The 27,763-nt window shown below is 36.4% G+C and overlaps 1 protein-coding gene across 3 annotated transcripts in view; it reads left to right on the forward strand.

The window, feature by feature from the left end:
* Diaph3 (diaphanous related formin 3) overlaps positions 1-27,763 on the forward strand; it is a 502,378-nt gene that overhangs the window by 78,008 nt on the left and 396,607 nt on the right. For all 3 annotated transcript variants that reach the window (XM_052732620.1, XM_052732621.1, XM_052732622.1), the window contains one exon: positions 4,957-5,061. In XM_052732620.1, coding sequence (XP_052588580.1) covers positions 4,957-5,061 — 105 coding nt within the window. The remainder of the gene's footprint in view (positions 1-4,956; positions 5,062-27,763) is intronic.

The following is a 27,763-nucleotide window of genomic DNA, read 5'->3' on the forward strand; positions in this document are numbered from 1 at the left end:
AAGTTACTATTTTTCTTTTTATTAACAGTAGTTTTATATAGTTTTAGCAAATTACTTATCAGCTTTATGATTATGTCTTCTGTGCAGTTTCTATTCAATACTTTTATCTATAATATATATTTGATGAAATAATACATTGAAGTAAGCTGCCATATTGGGCCTGTAAAAAGACCTGTAGCTATTTATAAGTTTTGCCTTTATTTACAGTGTAGAAAGTATCACATATTAAATTGGAAGGAAGAATCAGTTAATTCATAATGATTTATATTGCTCATTTAGGCAATCTATACAAGTTCTTTTTAATTTTTTAGGTATATTAGAAACCTCATTTTAATGAAGGAAATTAATTTTAGATGTCACAGTGGTTCTGGTTGATGCTCCCCATACCCCCATCTATCTTTCTCCAGGGTGGCCAGTGTGTACCTGAGGTGATAGGGTCCCCCAAATGACTTATTGTTAGGTTTTTCAGGTATCCCCCCTCCCCCCCGCCCCCTGTCCTAACTCGTAGGGCTGGCCGAGTGGATGGTGTTGAGGCTGGCTTCTCCAGGTAGTCCCTCCAGACTGGGTTGCAGTTTAGATTGAAGTGGTCCTTCACAGTTGACGTCATTTTGTTTCCCTCTTCCCTTCTTCTGGGATTGTCCACATAATCCACTGTATTAGGTCATCTGCTATTCTCTGTCTATATGCCGGCTCAACTCAGAAGATGGAGACTTGATTATTTTGAGAGAATATGAACTAAGAAATACGAAAATTGATGTCTTGTTCATTCTGTCTTTCCCAGTCTTACCCTGCTCAGTTTTGTGGATAGTCTTCTGAGAGGCCTAATCTCTCTGGAACTGCAACACTAAATAATAATTTTCTAGGACAAAATTTCCTATGTGTTTTTTCAGGGACTTTATTACTTCTCAACGCTGTGTGCTATTGCTTCAGGAGTTTTTCTTGTTAACACTGTTTTCTATAGATAAAAATCTATTTTAAAAGTCTTGCATTATGTACTTCCATATGATTATTTATTTGTTCATCCCGCCTTGTTTTTTCTTTGCAATGCACTTTCCTTCTGAATATATAGAGAATAATAATTTGTTAGGTGTAGTCGTATGCCTAGGGGTGCTGTATTCTTCCGATGTTCTTCCTCTATCCCTTTTTTCCTTTAACCAAACAGGGCATTGGGATTCTGTCATCTCTAATTTCTCAGGAAGATGACTGCCATACTTAAATAAGAGAGTTGCCATAGTTACCAGAGGAAATCAGTGGGAACTGCCCAATACTAGTTTAATTGTGCAAAAGGTAAGAGTCTCTGGAGACAGCTGAGCCAGTGGGAATACTAATGTCTAGATTGGCACCTGGGAGGGTCTTTATTAAGAGAATTGTCTTAAAGGATTATGAAGCCTCATTCCCAGCACAGGCCTTTTATAAGCAGAGAATGAGAAAGGCTAGTGGGTACACAGTGGTTCTCAGTGCAAGGCCCAGTCCCTGAGAACCTGGAGTGTGGAACTAGAGTGCACATGGGCCCGACTTCCAGAGATGGAAGCTGTAGAGTCAAGATCAGGAAAGAAGGGTACCCATTTGATAGAATAAATTCACCTTTCCTTTACCTTTTGATGTTCTAGACCCTCAACTGATTGGGTAGTACTTGCCCATGAGTGTGAATCTTAAGTCTATTGATTCAAGTGGCCAGTTTATTCAGGAAATGCCCTCCCAGACACTCTATAGTGCTTACCAGCTATCACAATCATTCTTAGTCATGGACAAATGTCATCTGCTAACTTCTCTTTGAAAAGAAAGCAGTGACTTTTTTTTTGTATTCAACTATATTTTGAAATTTTATTTTGATTTCAGCTCAACCAGTAAATTGTTTCTTAGTATTCTGTTCCTATTAAGTATTTTAATTTGCTGTTGTAATTTAATATAGATCATAGATGCTTCTAAGTCTCCCTACTTTTTATAGCAATTATTCCCCAACTCCATCTCTTTCTTCCAGTGTAGTTCTTTTTATGTTTAATTGTCACTTAATATTGTACATAGTCACGAGTTCCAGTGTGAATTCACAACATATATCCACCGTGCAATGATCAAAACAAGGAAATTAACATATCTGTAACCTTAACCATTTATCATTTCTTTGTGTTAGAAACCCTTGAATCCTTTTTCATTTTAAAATGTAAGTAGATAAGGAATTGGTCATCCAGCTGTGCTGTAGAATGTTAGAACTTAATATATTTTATACCTCAAACCAGCTCTCTTTCTTCCCTCTATCTTTACAAGCCTCTGGCAATGCACTGTTCTACTATGTATGTCCTCGGAGATCAACTATTTTACCTTCCACTTATGAGTGACAACATACACTACTTGTCTTTTTATGCCTGACTTATGGCCAGTGAAGTTTTCTATAGATAAAAATGAGTTACCTCTACTCATAATTAAGAATTTGGTATAATGCCATAGTGTACCATGTAACAGTGCATTTTAATAGAGTCAGTTGGCCTGACCATTCAAGGCACTCCACAAATATCTTCTTTATTGCTGGTGTGCTCTTTTGTTATCCATGTGCCATAATTCTGGAACAAAGCACTATGTTGATAGAACTTGAAAAAGGCAGTGCAACTATATCCTATGATAGTTAATTTCTGGGTTATTTAATGTACATTAAACCCATGTAATACTACTTACTATGTGAGTTTACATATTACTTTCAGTTTTTTATTTTGTGTCTAATCCCATTGTTTAGAGCCTGAACTTTGATAATTTCTTTCATTGTTGTCGTAGTCATTGTGTGTGTGTGTGTGTGTGTGTGTGTGTATGATCTGTGTCTTAGTCAGTGTTCTATTACTATGAAGAGACACCATGACCAAGGCAACTCGTATAAACGGAAGCATTTGATTGGGGCTTTGCCTACAGTTTCAGAGGTTTAGTCTGTTATCATCATGGTGGGGATCTTGGCAGCATATAGTCAGACATGGAGCTAGAGAGGTAGCTGAGAGTTCTACATCTGGATGAGAAGACAGAGGGAAGAGAGGAAGAGAGAGGAACTCCATGGGTTTTTGAAACCTCAAAGCCCACTTACTTCCTCCAACAAGATCACACTTCCTAATCCTTTCAAATAGTGCCACTCTCTGGTGACCAAGCATTCATATCTGTCAGCCAATGGAGGCCATCCTCATTGAAACCACAGTGGTCTTGTGGAGATCAGAGGACAACTCTATGGCCTCTTTTACACAGGGATGGAATACAGGTCTCCAGGTTTGCACAGCAAACTCCATTACAAACTTAGCTCTCTTTTAAAGGGGCGTCTCTTTCCATCAACCTCCTTTTTATGTTCTTTAGGATCGACTGAGGAATGTTTCTTTTGTCTTTTTGAGTGATATCAGCCTTCCTGTCACTGCCACAATCAAGTGTCCCCAGGAATTCCAAAAATTTAAATTTTTTTCCATATATATACATACATACATACATACATACATACATACATACATACATATGTGTGTGCGTATGTGTACATGGATGCATGTGTGGAGAGTAGCAGTCCCTTCTCTCCACCATGTGAATCATTGAACTCAAACTCAGGTTGTCAGGCTTGGCAGCAAGACTCTGAGCCAGCCATCTTGCTGGCCCTCAGATCATCGGTGAGGGAGGGTAAAGCCTATTGAGAAATACTAGCTTAGAGGGGGAAAGGAAGCAAATGAACTGTTACTCACCCTGGCTACTTCTAACTAGGTCAAGAAGGCGCATTGCTGACTACTTCCTTTTGTCAGTCTGTCAAAGTGGACGTTCTAAGATCTCAAAATTTCTTACCTCTTTCCCTTTCTTCCTTTCTACAGGGTCTTTCTGTATAGTCTAAGCTAACCTCGATTTCATGATCCTCCTACCTCAACCTCCCTAGTGCTTAGCATGCCTGTCCATTGTCAATATTTCTATCGAGATAAAATGAAAGGAATTGTTATTGTAACACGCTAGAATTGTTTTGTGTCAGATAAATGAATGATCTTCATTGTTTGAAGAAGGAATGTATCATCTTGGGAGGGAGTTAGTTTGCTGGGCTGCATAGGTGGTTTGAAGTTATGATTATTAGGTATTCATTTGTAGTAGTTCTAGAATTTATATACAGGCAGTTGTTTTACGGATCATCTTACGTGTGCCCTGGGCCTGTGGTCCTGAGGAAATTATTGATGCTGTCCTTCTTCACCAGCCCTTTTGTCTTACCTCAGCCTCCCATCTTTTACCACACAACCTCTTAAGCAATTTATGGAATTCATATGCTTATGCGGCTACTTGGATTATTAGTCATAATTAGTCTTATAGCAAAGTATAGGATGCTTAGTCTCTTTGAGAAATTTTAGACTTTTATCTTCTTCCAATTCACAAACTCTTGTATTCATTCAGAAATTCAACTTTTATGTTATTTAGATCATTCAGTAAATTAACTACTTAATATTTTTTGATAGGGATAGATAGGATTAAAACCATAGACTGTTAGGGCATTTTCTTGCATTAGTATTAGGTATTTGGTATTATGCATGTGCTTGTAGCTATCCTGGAAGGTGGTGGCTTATTTACTTTTTATTTTTGTAGCATGCAGATTATCTCTTTAAAACAGTACAAGATAGCTTCAGGTGCAGCTGTTGTAAAATAAATAAATATATTGAAATTTTGAATCCTAATGACCTTATGAAAGGCAGAAATCTGCAACTGTCTAATTATCTATAGTGATGTGAATATAATTTTAATAGCCTACTGTGAATTTAAGCTTTTCTGGTAAGTGTTTTACCTGTTAAACGATCTAGAATGCTTTCTGTCTACCCAGCTCTCCTTCCTTCAGGCAGAACCATGTGGAAATCATTCCAAAACAATTAATGCTGCTTTAGTCACAAATTATTGATTTTTCTGTTTCATAGAGTGTATGTCGAACTGCTGCTCTACTTAGATTCTAAAATCAGGCATTTTAATTGTGTTTTCCAGGAAGATATGAATTTAAATGAAGATAAAAAGGCACCATTGCGGGAAAAGGACTTCAGTATCAAAAAAGAAATGGTGATGCAGTACATTAATACTGCTTCTAAGACAGTAAGTAAAGCTGTCAGGTTGAAAAATAACGCTGCAACATGTAGTGTGGAAAACAATGCATTTGTCTAATGAAGTGCTTGAGCTGGTGCAAAACTGCAATCAGAAGGCTTTTGAATGCCTAATTAGAAACAAGTATTATAATAAATTAGCTTCAGATATTTCCCATATTATCCTCTGAAATTTTTTCAGGGGAGTGGTTTGGTTTTGGGTTTTGTGTAGTCTCACTGCTCGTGAATTAGGATGGTCATTGATTTCCAGTGTCACTTCTACATGGGGATCGTATTTGTACTACAGATCTCTTGGAGACAGATTTTCCTCCACCCATCTAAGTTAGGATTCATAATAATCATTTCCATAGTGTGCATTTTCCTATGGGTAAGATCATCTTGTAATACCTCACAAATGTTAAGTATTGAAAAGAACATTGTATTTCCCCATAGTCACCATTTTTCCAGGGAATCCTGAAAAGGAGCGGAAATAATGACAAAGTGTCTAAGAAACTGATTGGCCTACAGAATCTGTTGCATTTACTTCACTGAAAAACACATGAGCTTGATAGAAGTTGTGAAAAATGGGGCTTGGTTAAAAAATATAACATGGAAGTGTTCTAATTTGCTTTGTTTTTGCTGTAATAAAACACCATAACCAACGTAGGGTGGAAAGGGTTTTTTCAGCTTACAAGTTCTGAGGCAGGAACCGGGGGCAAGGTCCTTGAAGCAGAGACCATGGAGGGATGCTGCTTAGGGGCTTGCTCTCCGGGGCTTGCTCAGCCTGCTTTCTTATTCAGTCCAGGCCCAAGTACTCAAGTATGATTGATATTGCCCACAGTGGATTGGTTCTTCTTCTTTCTATTAACAACAAAAAAAAAAAATACCATATAGACAAGCCCACAGGCCTATCTGATAAAAATACTTCCTAAAGTAAAGTTCCCTCTTTCCCAAGTGTGTTAAGCTGACAACTGACAACTGTGGCAGGAGGTCAGCCATGAAGTGAAAGGCAATAGAGGGTGATTTTGGCTGAATTTATAATGGGGTTAGAAAGAAGTTCCTTACCCCACTGATTTTTACAGGATACTTTAACCTAAGGCAGACTATAAGTTATTTACACGTTTTCTCTGTATATCTGGTAGACAGCCTGTAACTCAGAGCTGTTTCTTCTGGAAGAAAGACTCAAGTGATGTTTAATTTTTAAACAAATCTCATGTTGTAGCAGTCTCCTTGTCAGTTGTAGAAGTCACGATGAGTTGTTTGCCTTTTCTAGCTGGGTAGAGATAGGTTCTGTGTTCAGATGCTCTGACACCAATATTAGTGGCTTTTGCCCCTTAAAGATATGTGATTATCATTTAGGAGTTAGGTTTTTTTATTTTTTATTTTTTTATTTTTTTTGTCTTTTGTGCATGGGCATCTTAATTTACTTCTTTGATTTTCGCTTTTTCTAACTGTAAAATGACAATTCCTGTGTCATACAGGTATTCTATCACCATTAAGTTGTTTGTTCCATTTTTAGAACATTTGACACTGGTAACTACCTCTGTGATATTAGCAGTTGTTTTCCTTATTTGCTTATTCTTGCAATTGAAATCATTATAGCACATTATACTGTTACATCAAATTTATCATAATAAAATATAGAAAAGTATCATGTAACACAAATTTACTCTGGGTGTTTCCACATTTTTAAAAAGACACTTATTCAATATATGTTTACTGGGTATTAATATTTGTTAGCCAAGATTCTAGACAACAGAGGTGGGTTCCAAAGTGCACTTGTCATTGTGTGTTAATGGAACCAGTTGGCCAACATATAACTTACATACATAGGTAAAACATGTGAAACATAATGTACAAAACCCAAAGCAGGGTAGGTGGATTGTGTCATGTGGGGAAGATAAGAAAACTGAACTCTAACAAGCCTAAGTTTATTAGCTACAACCACGTAGGATACGTTGCACAAGTTCCAATGGACTTAGAAAACCCTGTGTATTAGAGCCTTTTAATCTGGAATTGGAGAAAATAAAGACTTACAAGACAAGATCAGCTGTACTTGAACTTTGTAAAGGCAGGTCTCTTTTAGTTTTCATTCACTGATTTACAACTTTAGTCCTCCAACCATTTTGAACCAAGGGGAATTTATTTACAAGAATGAGGTAATTAAATAGTCAGGACCGAAATAGATGAGTTATCTAGAGTGTGAGTGTAGCATTAACTCACTTAATTAGTGTGTAGAATATCATGGCTTTTCCTAGGAGCGGCCTGAATGATTTGACGGGTGATTAACATTATGGAAAGTTCAAGCTGACCAGCCACTTACTGCTCTGCAAGTAGCATCCCATTTTATTAGCACTAGTGTTCACATTTTTGTCCTGCCATTTTATTTATATTAATGACTGCTTAAAAGTTACTGAGAAAGGCAGATCACTATAGACTCATGTTTTATAGGTTGTGGGCCATAGCCATCTGCACAGCACCACCACAGGTCTCTTTCCAGAGATCAAGAAATTTATGTCAGGCATATGTTTATTAAGATTTTTGTATTATGAATTTGATTTGAATATTTTTTGTGAGTAAACTTAAGTATTTTTTGAAACCCATACTCATACCTGCAGTTGATTTAACAATGCTGTGGGAGGCCAGCAAGTTGGCTCAGTGGATAAAGGCGTTTGCTGCCAAGCCTGATGACCTGAGTTCTAGTTGTCCTTTGATATTCACACATGCAATGTGGCATACCCATGGACCCCAACTCATCCCCCCTCCACACACAAATAAATAATAATAAAAAAGTTTTAAAAAAGTCAAAACATGCTTCCAAATAATAACCCAAAATGGTCTAACAAGGTTACTTCTTAGAATAGGAGAAAAATAAAAACCATTAAACTTAACTCATTCACAACACCTTATAAGTTTGAATTTAGATTGCTAAATAGTTATATTGAATCTTTGTAGTCAAGAATTATTAAAATTTTAATAAGCAGGGTCATACTAGGATCTGACAATGGCAGATTGACTTTTTCTTAACTTACTAGGATGTGGACATGTGGTTCAAGTTGTTCGCCATAGTGTGGTGGGCAAGTTTGATGGGTGGCTTTTGGGAAATCTTTTTCTCCTGGATTTAAAGATCCTAAGGTGGGAGATTATCTTTTTCTGGGAGTGGCCATAATTGCAGGAGGTTTCATGATAAATTGAGGATAGAACTATGGAGCAATGACTTGGGCCCAGTACAAATAGAATTTTTGCAATAATGTACATTCCTACGTACGTTGCTTTGGGTTTTTTGTGCTTCTCTAAATGACCTAATGGGCCAGCCACATGCACTGACTGATGTGGGTTATCTCTAATGCTGTTCTATTCTGGAAATTGCCATTTCCATTCAAAAGAACATGGTAAAATCCCCTTGCGCAGTGTATGTCCCCCGAGCATAATTGATATTGCAAGGCCCTGTGTGCAGTTCCTGGTACTGGCATTTAGCATGGTCAATGGAGAAGGGTCTTCTAGAAAATGCAGACATGGCTTCTGTTTGGTTACATAGCTGGAGGGTGAGACTTTAAAACTAGATGTGATGAGACAGGCAAATCGGGGAAGGATTCACAGTTCCTAGTAGTGTAGTGTCTGAAAAATTGAAAGTCTGGGAGAAAACACAGGAATATTTCTTTTCATCTAAGGATTTTCTTTAAGAAAACTAGTAATTAAAACACGGTGTGCCACATAAATGATAAATATATGTGGTAGTGTTTAAGCACAAATGCAGTTCTTCAGAAATGATTGTATCTTCCCTTAAAATGCTTGCAGCATATTCCAGACGTTGTCAGCTGATGGTTCTGTCATCGAGAGTCCTGGACCTTAAGTGGATTCATGAGGCTTTGGGGACATATCCTAACTGAGTTGCTGCCTGCACCTGGACTTTTCTCCTCTTTCTCTTTGGACTGTGCATATCACATTAGGTCTGTGATTCTGGTGTTTATGTTAGGGCTTATTTTGTTGTGGTTGGTTGAGTTTATAGTCAGGTTAAATATTCTTCATGGCTTGATACTAAAAGTCTATGACAGAGGCCATAGAGACCATAGATGAAGTTATAAACAATTAAAGAATGCGTTAAAAGACTTTTGGTTTAAAATAGGATTTAGACCAATAAGTTTCCTTTTTCCCCATCACAAAAGATTGTTAAAAATAAGGCACATACTACGCCTTTTTAATCTTTCAAGAGCGAAGATTCTTCCAGTGTTGGTCCATCCATAATGTTTGTTGTAGTAATTTATGGCCATTGAACAGTGAAGCCATTGGGCAGTGGTTCTTAACCTTCCTAATGCTGTGACCCTTTAATACTCATGTTCTGGTGACCCCCCACCCATTAAGTTATTTCATTGCTACTTCATAACTGTAATTTTGCTACTGTTATGAATTGTAATGTGAATATCTGTGTTTTCCTATGGTGTTAGGCGACCCTTTGAAAGGGTTGTTTGACCCCCCAAAAGGATTGCAACCCACAGGTTGAGAACTGCTCCCTTACAGGCTCCAAGCTATGTCCCACAGAAGTGCAAGTAGAGCCACAAAAGTCTTGAGGAGCTGATTAGGGAGGCCACATTTACCAGCTAGTTCCTTGTGAGGAGGAGTGGCTTGTTTCTGAGTTTCCTGGAAGTTTGCTAGCTCTCTCTTAACTTTGGTTTATCTTTCCTAGTCTGCCTGGTTTCTGTGTGACTGTAAGGATTCCAGTACATTTACTAGAAAAAGTTCAGGTAGCTTAACGTTCTTTCCTAAATATTACTGGATTTGTTCCCAGATTTGTGCTGCATTTAGTTATAAGAGCAATACAAGCTTACAATTAAAACAGAATAAGCACAATAAGTACAGTATGCCTGTCAAGACCAAACATAATCCTAGAATTAGTCACTGATTATATCTTACTGAAAGTTCTCCTGCATGATCTATGGTTTTCTTTTTAAAAATCTTTAAGATGAGAGGAATGGGGGAATGATATAATTTTATTTTTTTATTAAAAATAAAATAAATGAAAAATCATATGCAGTATTAGGTTTCATTCTGGTACTTTGAAACAAAATTGTATTTGTTAGTAACCCTTTTCTCTCCCATTCCTTGGGCCCCGCCTCCTGTCTACTTTCATCATCTAATCTTATTATGATTTCAATGTTTCATTGATTTCAGCTCTGAGTGTCAAGGTACCTCTTTATTCTTATATTCTTTTCACTTTGGTTTTTATTCATGAAATGATATTTTTGTCTCTTAAACATTTCAAGACTGGCATCTATACATTGTGCATAGTCCAAACAGGAAACAGTCATCTCATTTTTTACCTTGAAGTGAGTTTTTAAACCTTCAGTTTAATTTAAAAAAATTATTTAAATCTTTTATGTTTAAATTCTTTTGTTTCAATCCATAGTTTCTCTGTTTTAAATATTTGTTTCTTGTCTTCTGTATTTGCTGAATGTCTGAGCTCATATTGAAGTTGTTACATTAAAATATGTATTTAATTTTTTTTCCATGTAATATATTTTGATCATACTTTTCCCCTCCCTCAACTGCTCCCAGATCCTCTCCTACTCCGTGCCCACTCAAATTCATGTTCTCCTTCCCATTCTCTCAAAAACAAAAAGAAGGAAATTTCAAAGAGAAAAACCAAAAAAAAAAAAAAAATCAAAACACAGAAATCAAAACAGAACCAATAACAACAAAAAGATCATTGAGACAAAAAAAAAAAAAATCCAAACAGCTCCACCACTCAAAATAACCATGGTGTCCATTTTGTGATGGCCAACAGAGATGCCTTTCATTCTTTAGGAATGCTCTAGTTTTGATTCCATTCACAGCATTTTCTGATCCAGGTAGAATCTCATCATGACTGGGAACCCAGGGAGCTGAGTGTTGAGAGTTCATGGAACATTGATGCCCAACCTGTTCAAATCTTTTCTGGGGCTTGTGGAGTCCACTACTATGACCACTGACCAAACTCCTTAGACGCCACCGAGACTGCTGTTAGCTCTCTCAGCCATTTTGAGTTCTCTGGATTGCCATCACTTGGTTGGCTTCCTTCATTTGTTCAAGTCAAGTATTGACAATGTGCAGGTCTTGTGGCAATTGATGGTGTGTCTCTAACTGCTTTAATGAAATTGTTGGAGGACTGCATTGTTGTTTTGTGTTATCCTTTTTTTTTTTAATTACCACTATTTAGTAATTTTGTCTTTTTTTTTCTGTGAGAACCCAGGAAGCTTCCAGAAGTACAGTACCTCTGCTATGTACCCAGACTCTCCAGTCCTCTGGATTTCTTTGTTGTATGTGAAGTTGTAATTTAGGTTAAAAATGGTTCTCTCATCCCCTCCTCCTCCTCCATTTTCTGGGGAGGAGTAATGATTGATTGAGGGAGACTCATTTTTTTCTGTATAACTTACCTGGCAGCTCTAGTTTGCAGTTTGTTGCATCTGTAAACTCTCATCACACCACTAAATGGTCCATGACTTACAGATAGATTTGGACGAAATGCTAGTTTTAGCTTGACTTTCTGCTACGCTTGCATGGGACTGTCATCTCATGTAGTTCCAGTAAGCCATGCAGCACGCGCCATTTGCTGTATCCCGATTAGGTGGAAATGGAGACTGCCCTTCGGTGTTGTACCTCACCCATGGAAAAAGAGGTCTCATCTGCTTGTGTGTGTCTATAAATTAGTGAGTGTGTTAAATCTATCACAGCATGAAATCACTTTAAGCACTGTGAAAGAATATCTTAAAGAATTTAAATTGATTGCAGATGTTAGTGCAATTAAGCAGGCCTGATGAGCTAAGAATCATGGTTCTCAGATTTGAATATGAATGCATTTAAAAAAATTACAGTGATGTACTCCATGTAAATGGAATTCGTAGGCATCTGAGAGGTTTTAATCACCTTCTGTTTTCAAATGGTTCAGAAACATGAAAAGTAATGTGTGACCCCTTATGCAGATACCTGAATCACCTAAAATAAATATGTATTAGTTTGAAGTACGTAATTCTGAGGCATCCTTATCTAACAAGAATTGATGCTGATTATTCCTTCCATTATTTTATTTTTCTACCAATCGGCTTTATCTATTCTTTGTGTTTGTACTTCAGTTAAAAAAATATTCTATAGGTAGAGGAAAACGCAACGTTACTTCACCGTAAACTTTCATGTTGAAAAAGAGGTGTAAGGCCAACAGGCCGGAGTAAAGCATTTAGATTACAGGCATCTGTTGGTAGGACTCTACCTTCCTAGCTTCTGCTTTCACTACTAAAGCACCAAAGAAGAACTTTTACTTGTTTGAAAAAGTAGCATACTAGGTTGTAAATTAGGCAGCAATCTTTGAATCCAGACTTTAACAAGATGAAATAGAGTATATGGTGTGCTCATTCTCAATTTGTCTCAAAATTGATCCATGGTTTAAGTACTTATGCTCATTAATTTCTATAACATTGTAAAATGTTATGGACATTAGGACTTTCCTGTCCCATAGTAAAGTAAAATGCCCAAATAGCAGGGAACCATTTAAGTACATATTTAAGACTAAAAGTGCTGAAAAGTTCTGAAGAATAGCATCACTAATGACTGGAAACAAAGAATACATTTTTTCAAAGATTGTACAAGTTAAAGCTTTGTTCTATAATTATATAAAAAAACTTACTTGATTCTATCATGTGGCCTATACTTTGTTTTTAGGAGTAACAAATGCAGCTCAAATTATTAAATTCAAGGACTAGCTAAGATTATAAAAGTTTACAGGTGTGTGTGTGTGTGTGTGTGTGTGTGTGTGTGTGTGTGTGTGTGTGATAGAGAGGCAGCATTTAAAAGTCTCATAATAGTTCATCTTTCTCCCGTTTTATTGAAGTTCAAAGTAAAAATAGAAAATGAGACTGGATGAATAAATGTTATGGTAGAAGCTTTGTGATTCATATCTGTGATACAAAGTTGAATATAAAGTTAATAATCCTGAGCATCATAAAAATACACATTTCAGTCTCAGATACATATATATTTACCTGCTTGTCTTTGAATATAATGTCGGCAATATATGTTTAGGCTTATAAGTTATTTTAGTCATATCTAATTAATTTTTCGAGACAAGGTTTCTCTGTGTAACATTGGTCCCTGTCCTGGATCTCTCTCTGTAGACCAGGCTGGCCTCGAACTCACAGAGATCCGCCTGGCCCTGCCTCCCAAGTGCTGGGATTAAAGGTGCGTGCTACCACCACCTGCCATACCTAATTTGAAACAAATCCCTTTGAACAGATTACTAAACTTGCCCTTTCTAAGAATGAATATAATTGTGTCTCCCTGCCCCCGCAGTGTGTGTGTGTGTGTGCTGGTATATGCATGTGCATATGTTGATGCACTCAGCACTTCACTGTGTATGCATATGTTGTGAGAGGATGATGTTGGGAATCTTTCTCCTGTAATGCTGTCTACTTCTATTTTTTGATATGGTCTTTCATTGAACCATTTAGGCTAGACTAAACATATTAGCCTCAGTGTGTCTGCCGTCTTAATCCCTTCCCTCCGTTCTGGAGTCACAGATATTTGCCAACATAACATAAACAGCTTGGTGTCATTAAAGAAAAGAAAAATCAGTTCTTGGCATTCCCAGAATTAAGTTCACAGGAACAGACATATGTAGCTCCCACAATGGGCATTTCTCCCAACATTGTAGCCTGGACTTCCATTTCTATGACTAGCTGTCTGTCTCCAGAACCTTAGAGCACTCAGTTTCTTTACTTCTGTTTACGTCCTTAGTGATGTCATGAAAATACATTTTTCTGTAGCATGTTTTATTACCCCCTTTATTCTATTCTCGTAGCTTTAGGAAGTGACTAGCAGAAAACAGATCCCACTGGCTGTACATCTGACAGGATGGCCATGTTGGCAGGTTCAGATGCGAATTCTCCAGTGACTAAGAATCCGTCCTTTCTTTATCTCTTAGCTTTGTTTTCCTGTGGGTTGGTTTATTTGTCCGTCCTCTTTAGTCTATGCAGACAGTAACAGAAGCTCCTGGCTTTATTTCTTCATTTTGATTAGTAATCCTTTAGAATTTTAGAAAATGACACAGTAGTTTAAAAAAGTCTTAGGCCAGTATGCTTGTAAACCCTGACCCCTTATTTTTATATATAATATACTAATATTTCGAATTTGAGAATTGGACATTTAATTAATATATAAATGTTTTATTGAAAAACTTTCCTGCATCTTTACATGTAAAATCAGTTTTCTTATTGTTATCTCTTGGTTTTTATTGTATTTGACCCTGGTGGATTTATGGTAAAAATAGAAGACACTATTTTTCCTCTCTAAAATATTCTTAGGTAGACTACATTTACCTGATAACTTAATTTTAAATTGTGAAATGTCATAGATTTTTCCAACCCTTTTTGTAGTTTGCCCTTTTTCTACTAAAAATTATACTTTTGTTTCTACTTCTCCTAACTATAAACTTAAACCCCTTTTATTTTATCCTTTATAAATGAATTTAGCATACTTATTGAGGAATGTTCTGGTATCCTGCAAGAGTGTGCTGTAACTATTGTATTTTTCCAAACTTGATGTCAACTCTTGATTTTTAAAAATTTCAACTCCTACGTTTTTTTATTTTTTAAATTTATTATTATTATTATTGTTGTTGTTGTTTGCTGAGGATTGAACTATGTGCCATCTAGATAATCTTGCCAACCCAAGATCACTCAGCTGTTTTAGCCTTATCTTACTCTTCCACGGTCTGGCTCCTCATTCTCCTCACAGCAGCCAGCTCCTGCCCTCCATTTAGCCGTATTCCATAAAGACTCGGGTTGAATGAGCTGTTTTCTGTTTGACTGCAGTCTTGTCGTCGTCTTGGCCAACTGTATTAATGATCAGAGCCCAGAGTGAGAGATGACCTGGCCCTGCCCTCATATGTTACATGCGGAAGCCAAACACGTGCAGACATGAGTCAAGTTTATTGGTTGTCCAGACAAGGTGGATCCCTATGAGCATATCACCTTTGCAAACTTATCAGTGTTTACATGTGACTCTTGGAGGCTCACAAACTCAGTTCTTCACAATGATAAGTAGCATATACTGTATAACATGTGTTGTACAATATGATTTAGTATGTACTTCATGAAAAGACATATCATACAAGCTAATGCACAATGATGTTTGAAATTGAAAGCATGTTAGTAATTCATGATCAGGAAGAAAAGGATCCTTGAAGTGTTTTCTCATAGGTTAGTCTATATAGAAGGCATATGAGTTGTTTACTTAGTTTGTGGATGATTTATAGAGACAATTGACCATACATACATTTAGACTAAGATCCTGTTACTGTGAATGCCCTTAGAACCATCTGATGTCTATCTTTAGTGTCCTAAAATTCATGTAGTTGTCCATTTACTTGATGTGATCAGACAAGAATCTTCATGAGGCTAGGAATACCTGCTGTGACACATAGTAGATTTATGTGTTTATGTTTCTGGTTTTCCCTTTTCCTGAGGAGTCTGGGAGACAGCAGAATGTCACATCTGTGGGTTGGTGGCCTAATTGAAGACCTAATGCAGACAGCCTCCTCTTATGATACATACTATTAGTTATAGTACTTTTTAATTGATACATTTGTTCTTTTAATGGTAATTAAAACATTCACTTTGAGTTTATATTCTTTATATAAATATATGAGTTATTTTAATGGGGATTTATATAATTCCTTATATTTTGAGTTTTTCTCTAATTATCTGAAGTTACTTATAAGATTTGGTGTTACTTTATAGTTGGTAAATTTATCTTTCCTAAATTATACATCCTGTCCCTGTTGCCTTTTAGGGGAGAACCATGGACAGGTTTCGTATCTCATTTTTGTTTTCTTACTATTTGGATTTTGTAACTCATGATCTTTTTATATTTCCTTCTATCATTTTTGAAAATTTTCATAGGACAGAAGGTTGTTTAAATAATCAAAATAAAATGATTACATATTCTAAGATCAACTTGTTTAGTAATCAAGTGACATCCCAAGTACCATTCATTTATTCAGATGCTTATATTTAAAATTATTAAAATCAAAGGTGCAACTTAAAAAGATAAAGTATCATTTATTGAAGCAGCCTTTAATGGAGAATGACTTTTTTACTGTCTTATTGCTCTGTCTGGTCTACTTAAAAGAAAAAAGGTCTATGATTTAAAAATACTCTTCATATGAAGAGTGCTTTTGAATACTTTCCTTGTGATATATGATCACAAAGCATTCAAATACAAATAATGCACTATAAAGAATGAATGGATAGAAATACTTTAATTATGTTTACATAATTTTTATTTAAGTATAATAACAAAATCCAAGGTAACAATATGAATAAGGGGGAATGTGATGAAGGTGTTGAATGTCTTTGTCTTATAAAAGTACAAAATTTGGAAGATAGAAGACAGCATGAAAAAGGAAACAAGTCCTAATCAACGATGAGACAAAGCTAAAATATTATGGTTTTTTGATTCTGAAAAGGTATATGGAAGTGATTTTGTAACAGTAAAACTAAGATTAGAGGAAATTGCTCTTTTCTTTTATTGTCTGTGTTTTCACAGAAGTCTGAAGACTGGGTGAAAAACTATGAACAACATCGCTACCAAAGGGAGTATGAAATGGGATGTGCTGTTATTTGGTTGCCATCCATTTTGAGACTATGTTGATAATTAAAAAAAAAAAGATGGATACTGGGCCTTTCTCTGAGATGGTGTTGCATTGTATGGCATTATATCTGACACCCTATGAAGGACTTGAGCAACTGGGCGAACATTCCTCAAAACTTCTTAGAGGTGAATGTGTGCCCCTTCTAGTTTGGAGACATAGATACTGGAAGTGTACTCTTTGCATTTGGTAGGTTCTAACGCTAAGAGTAGCTGTGTGAATGCGTTAGTAAAGAGGAAAACGATTAGACAAGTATGAACTAGATTTGTGAAAGATTTTGGTTAGACGTAGGCTTCTCAGGAGTGTTTGAATTGACTTGCATGGAGTGTTGAAGGGAACCATATGCATGTGCAGTTACTCTAACAGGCAGAGTATATGCACAGTACTACCCTTTAAAGAGACACAGAAGTTTCCCTTGGAAGTCCTGTGTAGTGCTTAGACATCTTCCTCTTCTACAGAGTGATGGTGTAGGTGACCGTCAAATCTGAGTATAGTTTTTTCCTTCTCCCTCCTTCCCATTGTATTCAGCTCTGAAGGTACTCCAAAAGCTGGTAAATTGGATGGAGTCATTGAAGAACAAGTTAGGAAAAAGTGAATATCCACAGCTGTACTCATGCCTGTACATTCAATATTCTGAGTGCGCTCTATACTGACAATCATGAGAATCTTTCAATATTAAGTTAATTAATATCGAAGAATTCATATTGGTGGAATTCTCTGTTCGGAAAAACTTATTTTTTCTTAGTACCCCAGATAGTATACTATTTAGAATAGTATTCTGAGGTAATATTGCTAAAAATGATATCAGAATAACCTTTCATTTAAACTAGAAATTTATTCAAAGGAGGAATACATTTACTAATGAAAATTATAGATTAGTAAAGGGGACTGAGTAAATACAGTCTCAAATTAAAAGCTTTGAAGAAAATATTGGTTTTGTATCAGTGTGTAAAGAACATGGAGAAATCATTAAGAGAAAGATGAAAAACCCAAAGGAATTACTTTTTGTGAGTAGGCAGTTTACCCATGAATTACTAAGGCAAACACACCTGAGACGATGTTCAACCAGTATATAAATTAAAACAGATAAGGAGAGCATTTTTAATCTGTCAAAATAGAAAAATCAAAAAGATTGTTGATAGTGTTTGGGAAGGCATAGAAATATATATCAATTTGAATTTTTTTGAGTATCATTTGTCAGTATCTATCAAAATGAAAACTTGTACATGCATGTAACAACCCATTATTTCTAGCATATCTTAGAATAATAGCTTGAGAACCAAAGATCTGTGTATGAGGGGATTACAGCAGGGTGTGAAATATCAAGACTCTTAGAACAAAGAAAATGTCTGTTTATAGTGAAATTATTAAGTATGGTATTGATTCAACTGATGAGTTAGGCAAGACCAACTAAGTAAGAAGTTACCAGTATAAGAAGCAACATAGAATCATAATTATGTATGGTACCAACAGTTTTTATGTAAAGAAAGTTGGTGTTTGTGCTTAGATATGTAAGTGAGGGAGCTAGCATCTTGTGTATTTATTTTGTTTTCCAAGTTTTCAGTCTTTATATCAAAAAATGTCCATATAGAAAATAGTTTTTTAGTAAGAACAAAATCTGATGTTGCTCCTAACAAAGAGCACCGTCTTGGTCTTGTTTACTGAGTTGTTTTGTTATGGTGCAGATGGCCTGATAACATGGACCACATTTCAATTAGGAGAAATAAAAACAAATCAGCAGAGCTAATAGTATGCTGTTTGCAAAGCTTTCAGTGTGACTCGGAATAGCTCACAGATTCATTTTATATTCTTGTAGTAAATTGGTACTCATTTAATAATCACTTTTATTTACAGAACTTAGTTTTGGAAACATCTGGATAAATCTATGAATAATTTAAGTGTTCAAATAGTGTTTATTAAGCATTTGCCAATGCATGAGAATGCTGGGTGCTGTAAACACCACCAGACTGAAAAGTACAGGAAGTGTGAAGATATCAGATAGCTGTATCACCACCAGCATCTACAGAGGATGACACAAGTGCTCGATTTCTCTGTTTGCCTCGTAAGGTTCATGTTCAGTAAACCGACTTTCTATTGGAAGATTCAGAGGACCAGAGCTAATGGCATCTAAGTCACTTTCCATTTTGGAAAGTCTTTTGATTCCTTACTATACTTAGAAATATCAGTCAATTGCCAGTTGGTGTTTCTAAGCTATTCAGTTGAAAACTTGATGTAATTTTAAAACTACCGTTTGAACAGTAATGTATAAAAATTATACAAAATATAGATTACAAATTGAAAGTAATGTATAGTATCTCTGCCAGAGGTAACTGCTGTTAACATTTCTTTGTTACTTTTTTACAGTCTTGAAAAGTAAGGTTGAGCATTTGAGAATACCGCTTGAAAAGATGTTTTTGGAAAGTAATTGAAATACTACTTTATATGTTGTATCTGCTATGTGTTAGTTTAAAATATCTACAGTACACATGTCTTATTTTTTATTCTTTTGCTTGATAAAGTATCCTGAGAAAAGCAACATAAAAAGGCGAGATAGTAGGCATTAGCTCACAGTTCTAGGTTCCAGTCCATCATAGTAAGTGTAGGGGTTTGAATAAGAATGGCTCTCATACGTGCATATGTTGAATACTTGGTCAACAGCTTGTGGAATTCTTTGGGAAGGACTAGTTGTTGTGGCTTTGTTAGTGGAGGTGTGTCACTGGGGGTGGGCTTTGAGGTTTCAGAAGCCCAGGTCATTCCCAGCTAGTCTTCTTTACCTCCTACTTGTGGGTAAGAATATAAGCTTTTAGCTCCTGCTCCAGTTTAGTGCCCTTCTGCTGCCATGCTCCCTAACAGGACAGTCATGGACCCTAACCCTTTGTAACTGTGAGCCCCCAAGTCAAAGATTGTGTTTTCTTTTTAATATATATTTTTATTTTATAATTAACTTAATTTCACATACCAGTCACGGATTCCCCCATCCTCCCTCCTCCCATACCCCAGCCCTTCCCCCCAATCCACCCCCCATCCCACTTCCTCCAAGGCAAGGTCTCCCCTGGGGAGTCAGTCCAGCCTGGTAGACTCAGCGGAGGCAGGTCCAGGATGTGGAGCAAGGGGAACACTCCTCCACTGTTGGTGGGAATGCAAACTTGTACAGCCACTTTGGAAATCAATATGGCGTTTTCTTAGAAAATTGGGAATCAACCTCCCTGAAGACCCAGCTATACCACTCTTGGCCATATACCCAAGGAATGCTCAATCATACCACAAGAACACATGCTCAACTATGTTCATAGCAGCATAATTTGTAATAGCCAGAACCTGGAAACAACCTAGATGCCCTTCAACTGAAGAATGGATAAAAAAAATGTGGTATATATACACAATGGAGTACTACTCAGCAGAGAAAAACAATGACATCATGAGGTTTGCAGGCACATGGATGGAACTAGAAAAAATCATCCTCAGTGAGGTAACCCAGACTCAGAAGGACAAACATGGTATGTACTCACTCATAAGTGGATACTAGATGTAAAGCAAAGGATAACCAGACTGCAACTCACAACTCCAAGGAGGCTACCTAGTAAAGAGAACCCTAAGAAAGACACAGGGATTGCCTAACGACAGAGAAATGGATGAGATCTACATGAGCAAACTGGGGGTGGGGGAGTAATGGAGGGCAAGAGTCGGGGAAAAAAGAGCTTAGGGGAGCGGGAGGTCCCAGCTGGATCAGGAGCAGAGTGGGATAATGGGGAGGGAGATATCATGATGAATGAAGACCCCATGGGAATAGGAAGAAGCAGAGTGCTAGAGAGGTCCCCAGAAATCCACAAAAATTGTCTTTTCTAAGTTGCCTTGGTTAGGGTGTTTTGTTACAGCACTAAAAAGTAGCTAAGACAGTAGAGAAGTCAGGATGGTAGGAACAGGAATCAACTTGTCATATCTACAGTCAAGAGCAGAGAGACAATGACTATTGCATGCTTATGTGCAGTATTCTAAAACAACTTGGGGGAAAAAGGATTTAGTTCTCTTACCCTTATAGGTCAAAGTCCAGTCTTGAAAGAAGTCAAGGTTGAAACTTGAAGCAGGAAGCTGGCTCACTCTTTGGCTTGCTTACTCACAGGCTCGTTCTTACAGTCCAGGACCACTTGTCTTAAACCATCCCACTAGGAGCGGGGCCTTTATGCATCAATTCATAATCAAGACAATTTTGCCATAGTAACACCCACAGGCCAGTCTGATCTAGGCAATTCATCAGTCGAGGTGTTTCAGATGACTCCAGGTTGTGTCAAGTTGATAGTGCAAGCTCACTAGTATACACACACACACACACACACACACACACACACACACAGACACACAAACACATGAGTATGTGTGTACTCACATAGACATACATATACATATGAAAATTTAATATTGAATATGGTAAAATGGTTCATCAGGTAAGCCTGATGGCCAGAGTTGGAACATGCAATGTACATTATGGAAGGAAGAGACTGACTTCTGCAAACTGTCCTCTGACCTCTCTACATGTGTTCTGTGGATCTCTCTCTCTCTCTCTCTCTCTCTCTCTCTCTCTCTCTCTCTCTCTCTCCTCTTTCTCTCTCTCTCTCACACACACAAACACACACACACACACACACACACACACACACACACACACACACACAAACACACACACACACCACTTAACAATGGGATCCTGAATTGTATTAATGTAGATAAAGCAAGCAGAGTATAAGTATGCATTTGTTTATGCATGTGTTTATCTTTCTCTTTTTAAACATTAAATTTATTTTAAAATTTCATATATGTGTTTTGAGTTTACATTATTTCCTCTCCTCCTTCTTTCTCCTACCCTTCCAGCGTCCTACTACCCTGTTTTCTTTCAGATTTATGGTCTGTCTTTATTATTATTGTCATACCCCCTCCCATGTATATAAACAAACAAATATGTAAATAGAACCTGCTGAGTTCTTTCAATGTTGCTCATATTTATATGTATTTAGAGCCGAACACTTGGGTTGGATTATCAGGAGACTCATCCTTGGAGAAGACTGATTCTTTCTTAGTAGCTATTGCTTATCTGTAGTTTTTTTTTTAGGGATGAGACCTTTTGAGGTCTTCTCCCACCCATGCTGTCATGTCAGTTGGTGACCAGAGTGGCAGGGTATTCCAAAAGGTGCATTAGTGGCACATACAGCCTGGGCTAACCAGCAGCTACCCAATTGGACACAATGCTTGCACAACAAGAGAGAATTCATGCCTAGTATTTTAAACTTATGCTACTATGTGCCTGGTGAAGCCATGGATCCTAGAAGAGAGCCTACTGCTGCTACTAATTTTCTTTTTACTGTGGATGTTACTAGTTACTTCAAGTTCCTGCCACTTTTGTTTACACATATACACTAAACAAGTAGCTATAAAAACACTGGTAAGTTCTAGAAAGACTACTTACTTGTAGAGAACAAAAGAATTCTGCCTCCTCCACTGAAATTCATGAAGCTTGTTAAAAGCCTGTCGAAAGTAAGTTTTCAAACATAACTTGACACAACTGAATAGAAATAAAAAAAGTAAAAGTGGAGAGGTTGTGAAAGCTTCTGATGAGTGCGTAAGGAAGCAGAAACCCAGTAAAGGACAATAGGCAACTGCTTTAGGTATAGCAACATATGTAGATACTGAATAGAGAATGAGCTGCAGTTTAAGGGAGGAGGGCCATGGACACATGGGCCAAGGCTGGTAAGATTAGGAGGTCCCTGGTGGTCATTTATAAGGACGATTGTGGGCGAGGATGTTGAGGAAGAAAACTGAAGGATATAGTGAGGAAAGTAGGTAATAGCTGTGTATGATGTTGGCCAGCTTTGTTGGTAAAAAGGAAAGAGATGAATCTTTCCAAAGTTTCCTCCTACTTCGTGTTTGAGACAGGTTTAGGGCTGTTTCATTTGAAAAAAGGGTGGGGAATCATGGCTCCATAGTAAGCCCTGTTGTGGTAAGTTCTCAGGCCTTTCTACAGAATCCTGGAGCTTTGAGGGATGTAGTAGAGACCAGTGGATTTTGTTGATGAGTGAGGTACGCAATGCATAGAAAAGGGGAACAGGGAAACCAGGAACTTGATGTCAGCTGCTCCATGGCTGTGAACAGGTCAGAGCATTCCCACTCTGCAAAATGACCCAGAAATGATCCTGAGGTTTATGGCCAGAGAACAAACATAGAAACCAGTAAGTACATTCTAAAATTCAGGGTTAGCTTCCAGGTCTATAACTTTGGCCTAATGTCTGTAAAAGTGAGGCGTACCGCACCCTAAGGCATAAAAGGTAAAATATTAGAAGTATAAATTTTAATGAAGTTTGGTTATGAAAAAGACACTTGTAAAAAAAACTATATTGTCACTTTTGTTCTTAGGAATAATTGAAATGATGTTTTCAGTTATACAAATTTAAAAAGCTTTGGCTGTTGTTCATTAAGAAATAATAGATTTCATTTTCTTTAAAATAAAGTATGTAATCTTTAGTGATATTTTCTTTTATGTACATATATGGACTGGGAAGATGGACATCACTAAGAATGACAAGTAGTTCACATGTTACAGATTTCTTTGTACTAGCATGGAAGTGACAGTCTATTCAAACTTCAAGTTGTTCAAGTGGTTACGTACATAGTACGTAGTTTGTGTGAAGTCTTTTTAGCTTTGAATTTTTGTTTATTAAGAAAATTTTTCATTTGTTTTACACACCAATCAAAGATCCCCCTCTTCCCCTCTCCCCCGCCCCAGCCTCCCCCCACAACCCATGAGCCAGGTATTGGGGTGAATGCTGAATGATCAGAGAAACAGAACAAGCCACATCCAACCTCACCTCGCCAATTCCTCAGCTGCTCTTATTTCCTCAGACTGAAAGCCTCTGAGTCCTCATCCGAATGGATCTCAACTGAACGCTGTTAAAAGCTAAAAGCTTAGAAAGGCTCTAATTCCTGGTCCTTACGCCTTATATACCTTTCTGCTTCCTGTCATCACTTTCTGGGATTAAAGGCGTATGCTACCATGCCTGGCTGTTTCCAGTGTGGCTTTGAACTCCCAGAGATCCAGATGGATCTCTGACTCCTGAATGTTAGGATTAAAGGTATGTGCTACCACTGCCTAAACCTATGTGGCTGTTCTGTTTTCTGACCCCCAAATAAGTTTATTGGGGTGTACAATATATCAATCACATTTCCCCTTTTTTTGTTTTAAAAAAAAGTTATAACAAATATAAGAAAAAATGCATACAATAAGTGTATACAATACTTACAGTCAAGAATTACATTAACAATGTCTAGTCCATTCACATTTGACAGATTCAGACAAAAAACTCCATTATATACATTAACAATGTCCAGTCCATTAACATTTGAAAGATTCAGACAAAAAAATTTCATTTCTTATCCTATTTAAAATAGGTAGTTCCTTTTTAAAAGCAGATTGAATAATCTAACTTTTTATCTTATCATATCCATATTCTCTATTTTTTTCCTTTTCTGAGTAGATTCAAAAGTCTACCTTTTATCTTAATCATTTCTATATCTTCCCTTTTTAAAAAAATCTACCTTTTATTTTATTATTTTTATATCACATACAGTTTATGTGATAAATTACAAATGAGAAAAGACAATGTGGTGAAAAATATTTCTAATGATTTTGACAAAGAATTAGTACATAGACCTGCAGTGAGTTTGTGTTCATTGATTAGAAATGAAACTTGAAAGGAAAAAAAAAGTCAATAGAAAAATGGGCTAAGGATCTGAAATGCTAATTTATGAATAAATCCAAATAAATACATTAAGATGTTCAGTTCCAGATATTCAAATTAAAGTCATGTTACACCCTTCAACTCGTCTTGGTATGAAAAGAATTGCATTCATAGCTGATGGAACTGTAAAGTCACATAGTATTTTTGAAAAGCTACTAACAAATAAAATGTATATGCTTTTTGACTTAAGTTCTTCTCCTGAGGCTTTCTAATATGGACTAAAGTCACCAGCATTTGAAGATATGTTAAAAAGGAGGTTGTACCTGCTGAATAGTTTATCATTATCCATAACTTGAAATATTGTGTCTAGAGTAAAATACTGGAATACTATCAGATATTCTGAAGAACTTCCAAGAGGCATAAAATTATTGAGGGAAGTATGATACAGAAAATTAAAAGATGTTTCACTTGAGGAACTTTTCCATGTGTATTTTTATATGTGTATACATATATTGGAACTGTATCATAGCATTGCCATCGAAATATAAAAGTGCATTGATCATGTTGTACCTGAGTAACCTTATGATGTAACAGGAAATAGATAAACTAATGGAGGATTTCATTACTAGGTCTTAGTAAAAAGCATGTCTTGATAATGAATGAAGAAAGATATTAAGAGTTGGAAGTATTGCTTGGATAAGCAAATGAAAAGAACAAGTTTGGTTCCTTTCAGAAGCCAATTTATTATTAAAATTTTGTATTAAAATGATTATTATATAAACTGCTGTATTTTCAGTTTCACTGTAGAAAGCACTATTGGCACTAACCTTGGTTATTTTTGTAATTTCTTGTACTAGCTATTTATACATCAGTACCTGGCATTAATTAAATATTGGTTCGAAAAGAGAAGTGTATGCCTATTATACAAACATATCAGGCATACTCTGCTAATAGTTATATGTACTGGAAGATGCCAATAAAAAAACAGATTTTGAATATGAAAATAGCCTTTTAGGATACCTTTGAGAGTATTAATTATATTCATGCAGTAAGCATATTATCTTTTATCAGAAAGCTATTAAATTATTCATTTTGTTATGTTTTGGTTAACTTTATATTCAGTATGGAAATATGCATCAAGTAAGACAGGTGATTGAGCAAGTCAGATTAAATGTAAAATGTCAGTTGAAGATTAAAGAGACAATTAAGTATCAGTCTGATTTTAGATGGGTTGAAATTCGTATTGGCTCATGTTGTTCTCATTTCTAAGATTTCATCCCTGACAGGGACAGTGGTTTGTTTATGTCTTTCAAGCCAACCTGGACTATATGTAGATGAGTACAGTGTGTGTCAGACACAAAAGCCTACCACAGTGTTGTTCACCAGTGAGTTCTAGACTGTTTCTTTTTCTCGCTCAGTGACCTTGTGTTGGTGGCTGGTATTGTGATGGACCAGGTGAGAATATTTTCATTCTCACTACCAATTAGTTCTCTATTCTCAGGAGGTGATTCCTAAAAGTTTACCAGCAACATAATCTCATTTAATTATGAATCAGGGTTAAAATTAATTAGAAAATGGTTTTCAATTCCAACATTTAATTTTGATTCATCAGTTTAAGTAAAAAATACTTGTAGCACATGAGATACTCATTTTTTTTTACATTTAAAATTTTATTTATAAAATATAATCGAGTCATTGATTACCTGTCTTATCATTAGTATCAAGGATAGGATAACCTAGTTGCCTTTTGAAACAAATGGCTTATTGCTCTTGGTACATACACATATATAGCAATGACCTTTTAAATTTATGTATTAAAGTTGGGCTGGAGAGAATGCTCAGCAGTTAAGAGCACTGGCTGCTAACCAGAGAATCTGGTTTGGTTCCAAGCACTCATTTAGCATCTCACTGACAATTATCTGTAACTTCAGTTCTAGGATATCCAATACCCTCTGGCCTCTGTGGGCACCAGGCATACATGTGGTGCATAGATATACAGGAAAAGCAATCATATACATAAAATTAAAAATACTATATTAAATTTGCATGATCTCTGAATTTTCTTGATATGCTTTATGAAGAATAAAGTGTTAATTTTGTAAATATCTAATGCATAATTTATACATGATAATAATTGTTCACTTTGAAATACATCCTTTGGAGCAATGTTTTAAATGATACCTTTTATTTTAGTGACCAGTATAGATCTTCTTTTTGGTTGTCTGTTGATAATTATCCTTCCTCCTCTGTGTATACCTGAATTCATGTTTTTCTTTGTGTACTTTTGTAGTGTATCACTTTGGTTGCTAAGGGCATTGATGTTTTTCTCTTTCTGTTAATTTAGTAGGTGATTTAGCATTTAATAATACTGCCTACAAAGGCAGCCTGTTTAGAAACTGCTCTAGGAATTAATGAAAATTGCTTTTCAATCAAATCTGGAGATGAAAAGAATACCTTAGCTGTAGATACAGGACAAGTGTCTATGTCGTTAGTTTTAGTTGGTGTCATGTTTACCATGTTTACTGTATTTTAGATTCTCCTTAGTACTCTAGCACTTGAGTAGTTGACATTTTTTTCCCTTCTACTTATGTGCATCTCCTTGTTTCTCCACATGGGTCATCAGGAGATGTGCTTGTTTGACTTCAGATGTCAAGGTTTAGGAGGTACAGTCAATGGATGCAGAATCAGTGCCCTGCCTATTAGTGAAAACAGTATACCATAGGAATATGTCTCCTAAACATTTGGGAAACTCGCTAGAAATTCTGCTTGTTTTATTTCTTCTGTAGTTTTAAACATGTAGAATACATTAGATGTGCAGCAAATGCATCTTGACCAAATGAGTACAATTCATGGTTTAGACCAACAGTCCTTACATGGTTATTGCCAAGGTGGGACTTTCAAAATTCTTTTAAATAATTATAAGTTCTGCTGGAATGCATAAATTAGCATTTAACTGGGATTGTTATTATTGGTGGAATTAATTAAAGTGGGAATTGGAGGTTAAAATTGTTGTGAGAATTAGAAATATCGGTTGGAAGGAGATAAACCAGGTGTGGGGGGTACATCATTGTGATCCCAGAACTCCTGAGGCTGAGGCAGGTGGATTGTTTTGAGCTTGAGGAAAGCCAGTGATACATAACAATTAATTTTCTCAAAAAGCAGGAGAGAGAAGGAGAAGGAAAAGGAGACAAAAGTGTTGAAGGACAGGTAGGATTAGAGCATGTGGAGTGTTTGTGTGAGCCCTTCTCATAAAGATGTGTACACAGAGTGTACACATGCTATATTTATATGGATGAGACATTGTTCTTTTGTCTAGC

Source organism: Peromyscus californicus, unplaced genomic scaffold (genome assembly GCF_007827085.1).
Source record: "Peromyscus californicus insignis strain IS unplaced genomic scaffold, ASM782708v3 Scaffold_12__1_contigs__length_115047231, whole genome shotgun sequence".
NCBI classification, from domain to species: domain Eukaryota; kingdom Metazoa; phylum Chordata; class Mammalia; order Rodentia; family Cricetidae; genus Peromyscus; species Peromyscus californicus.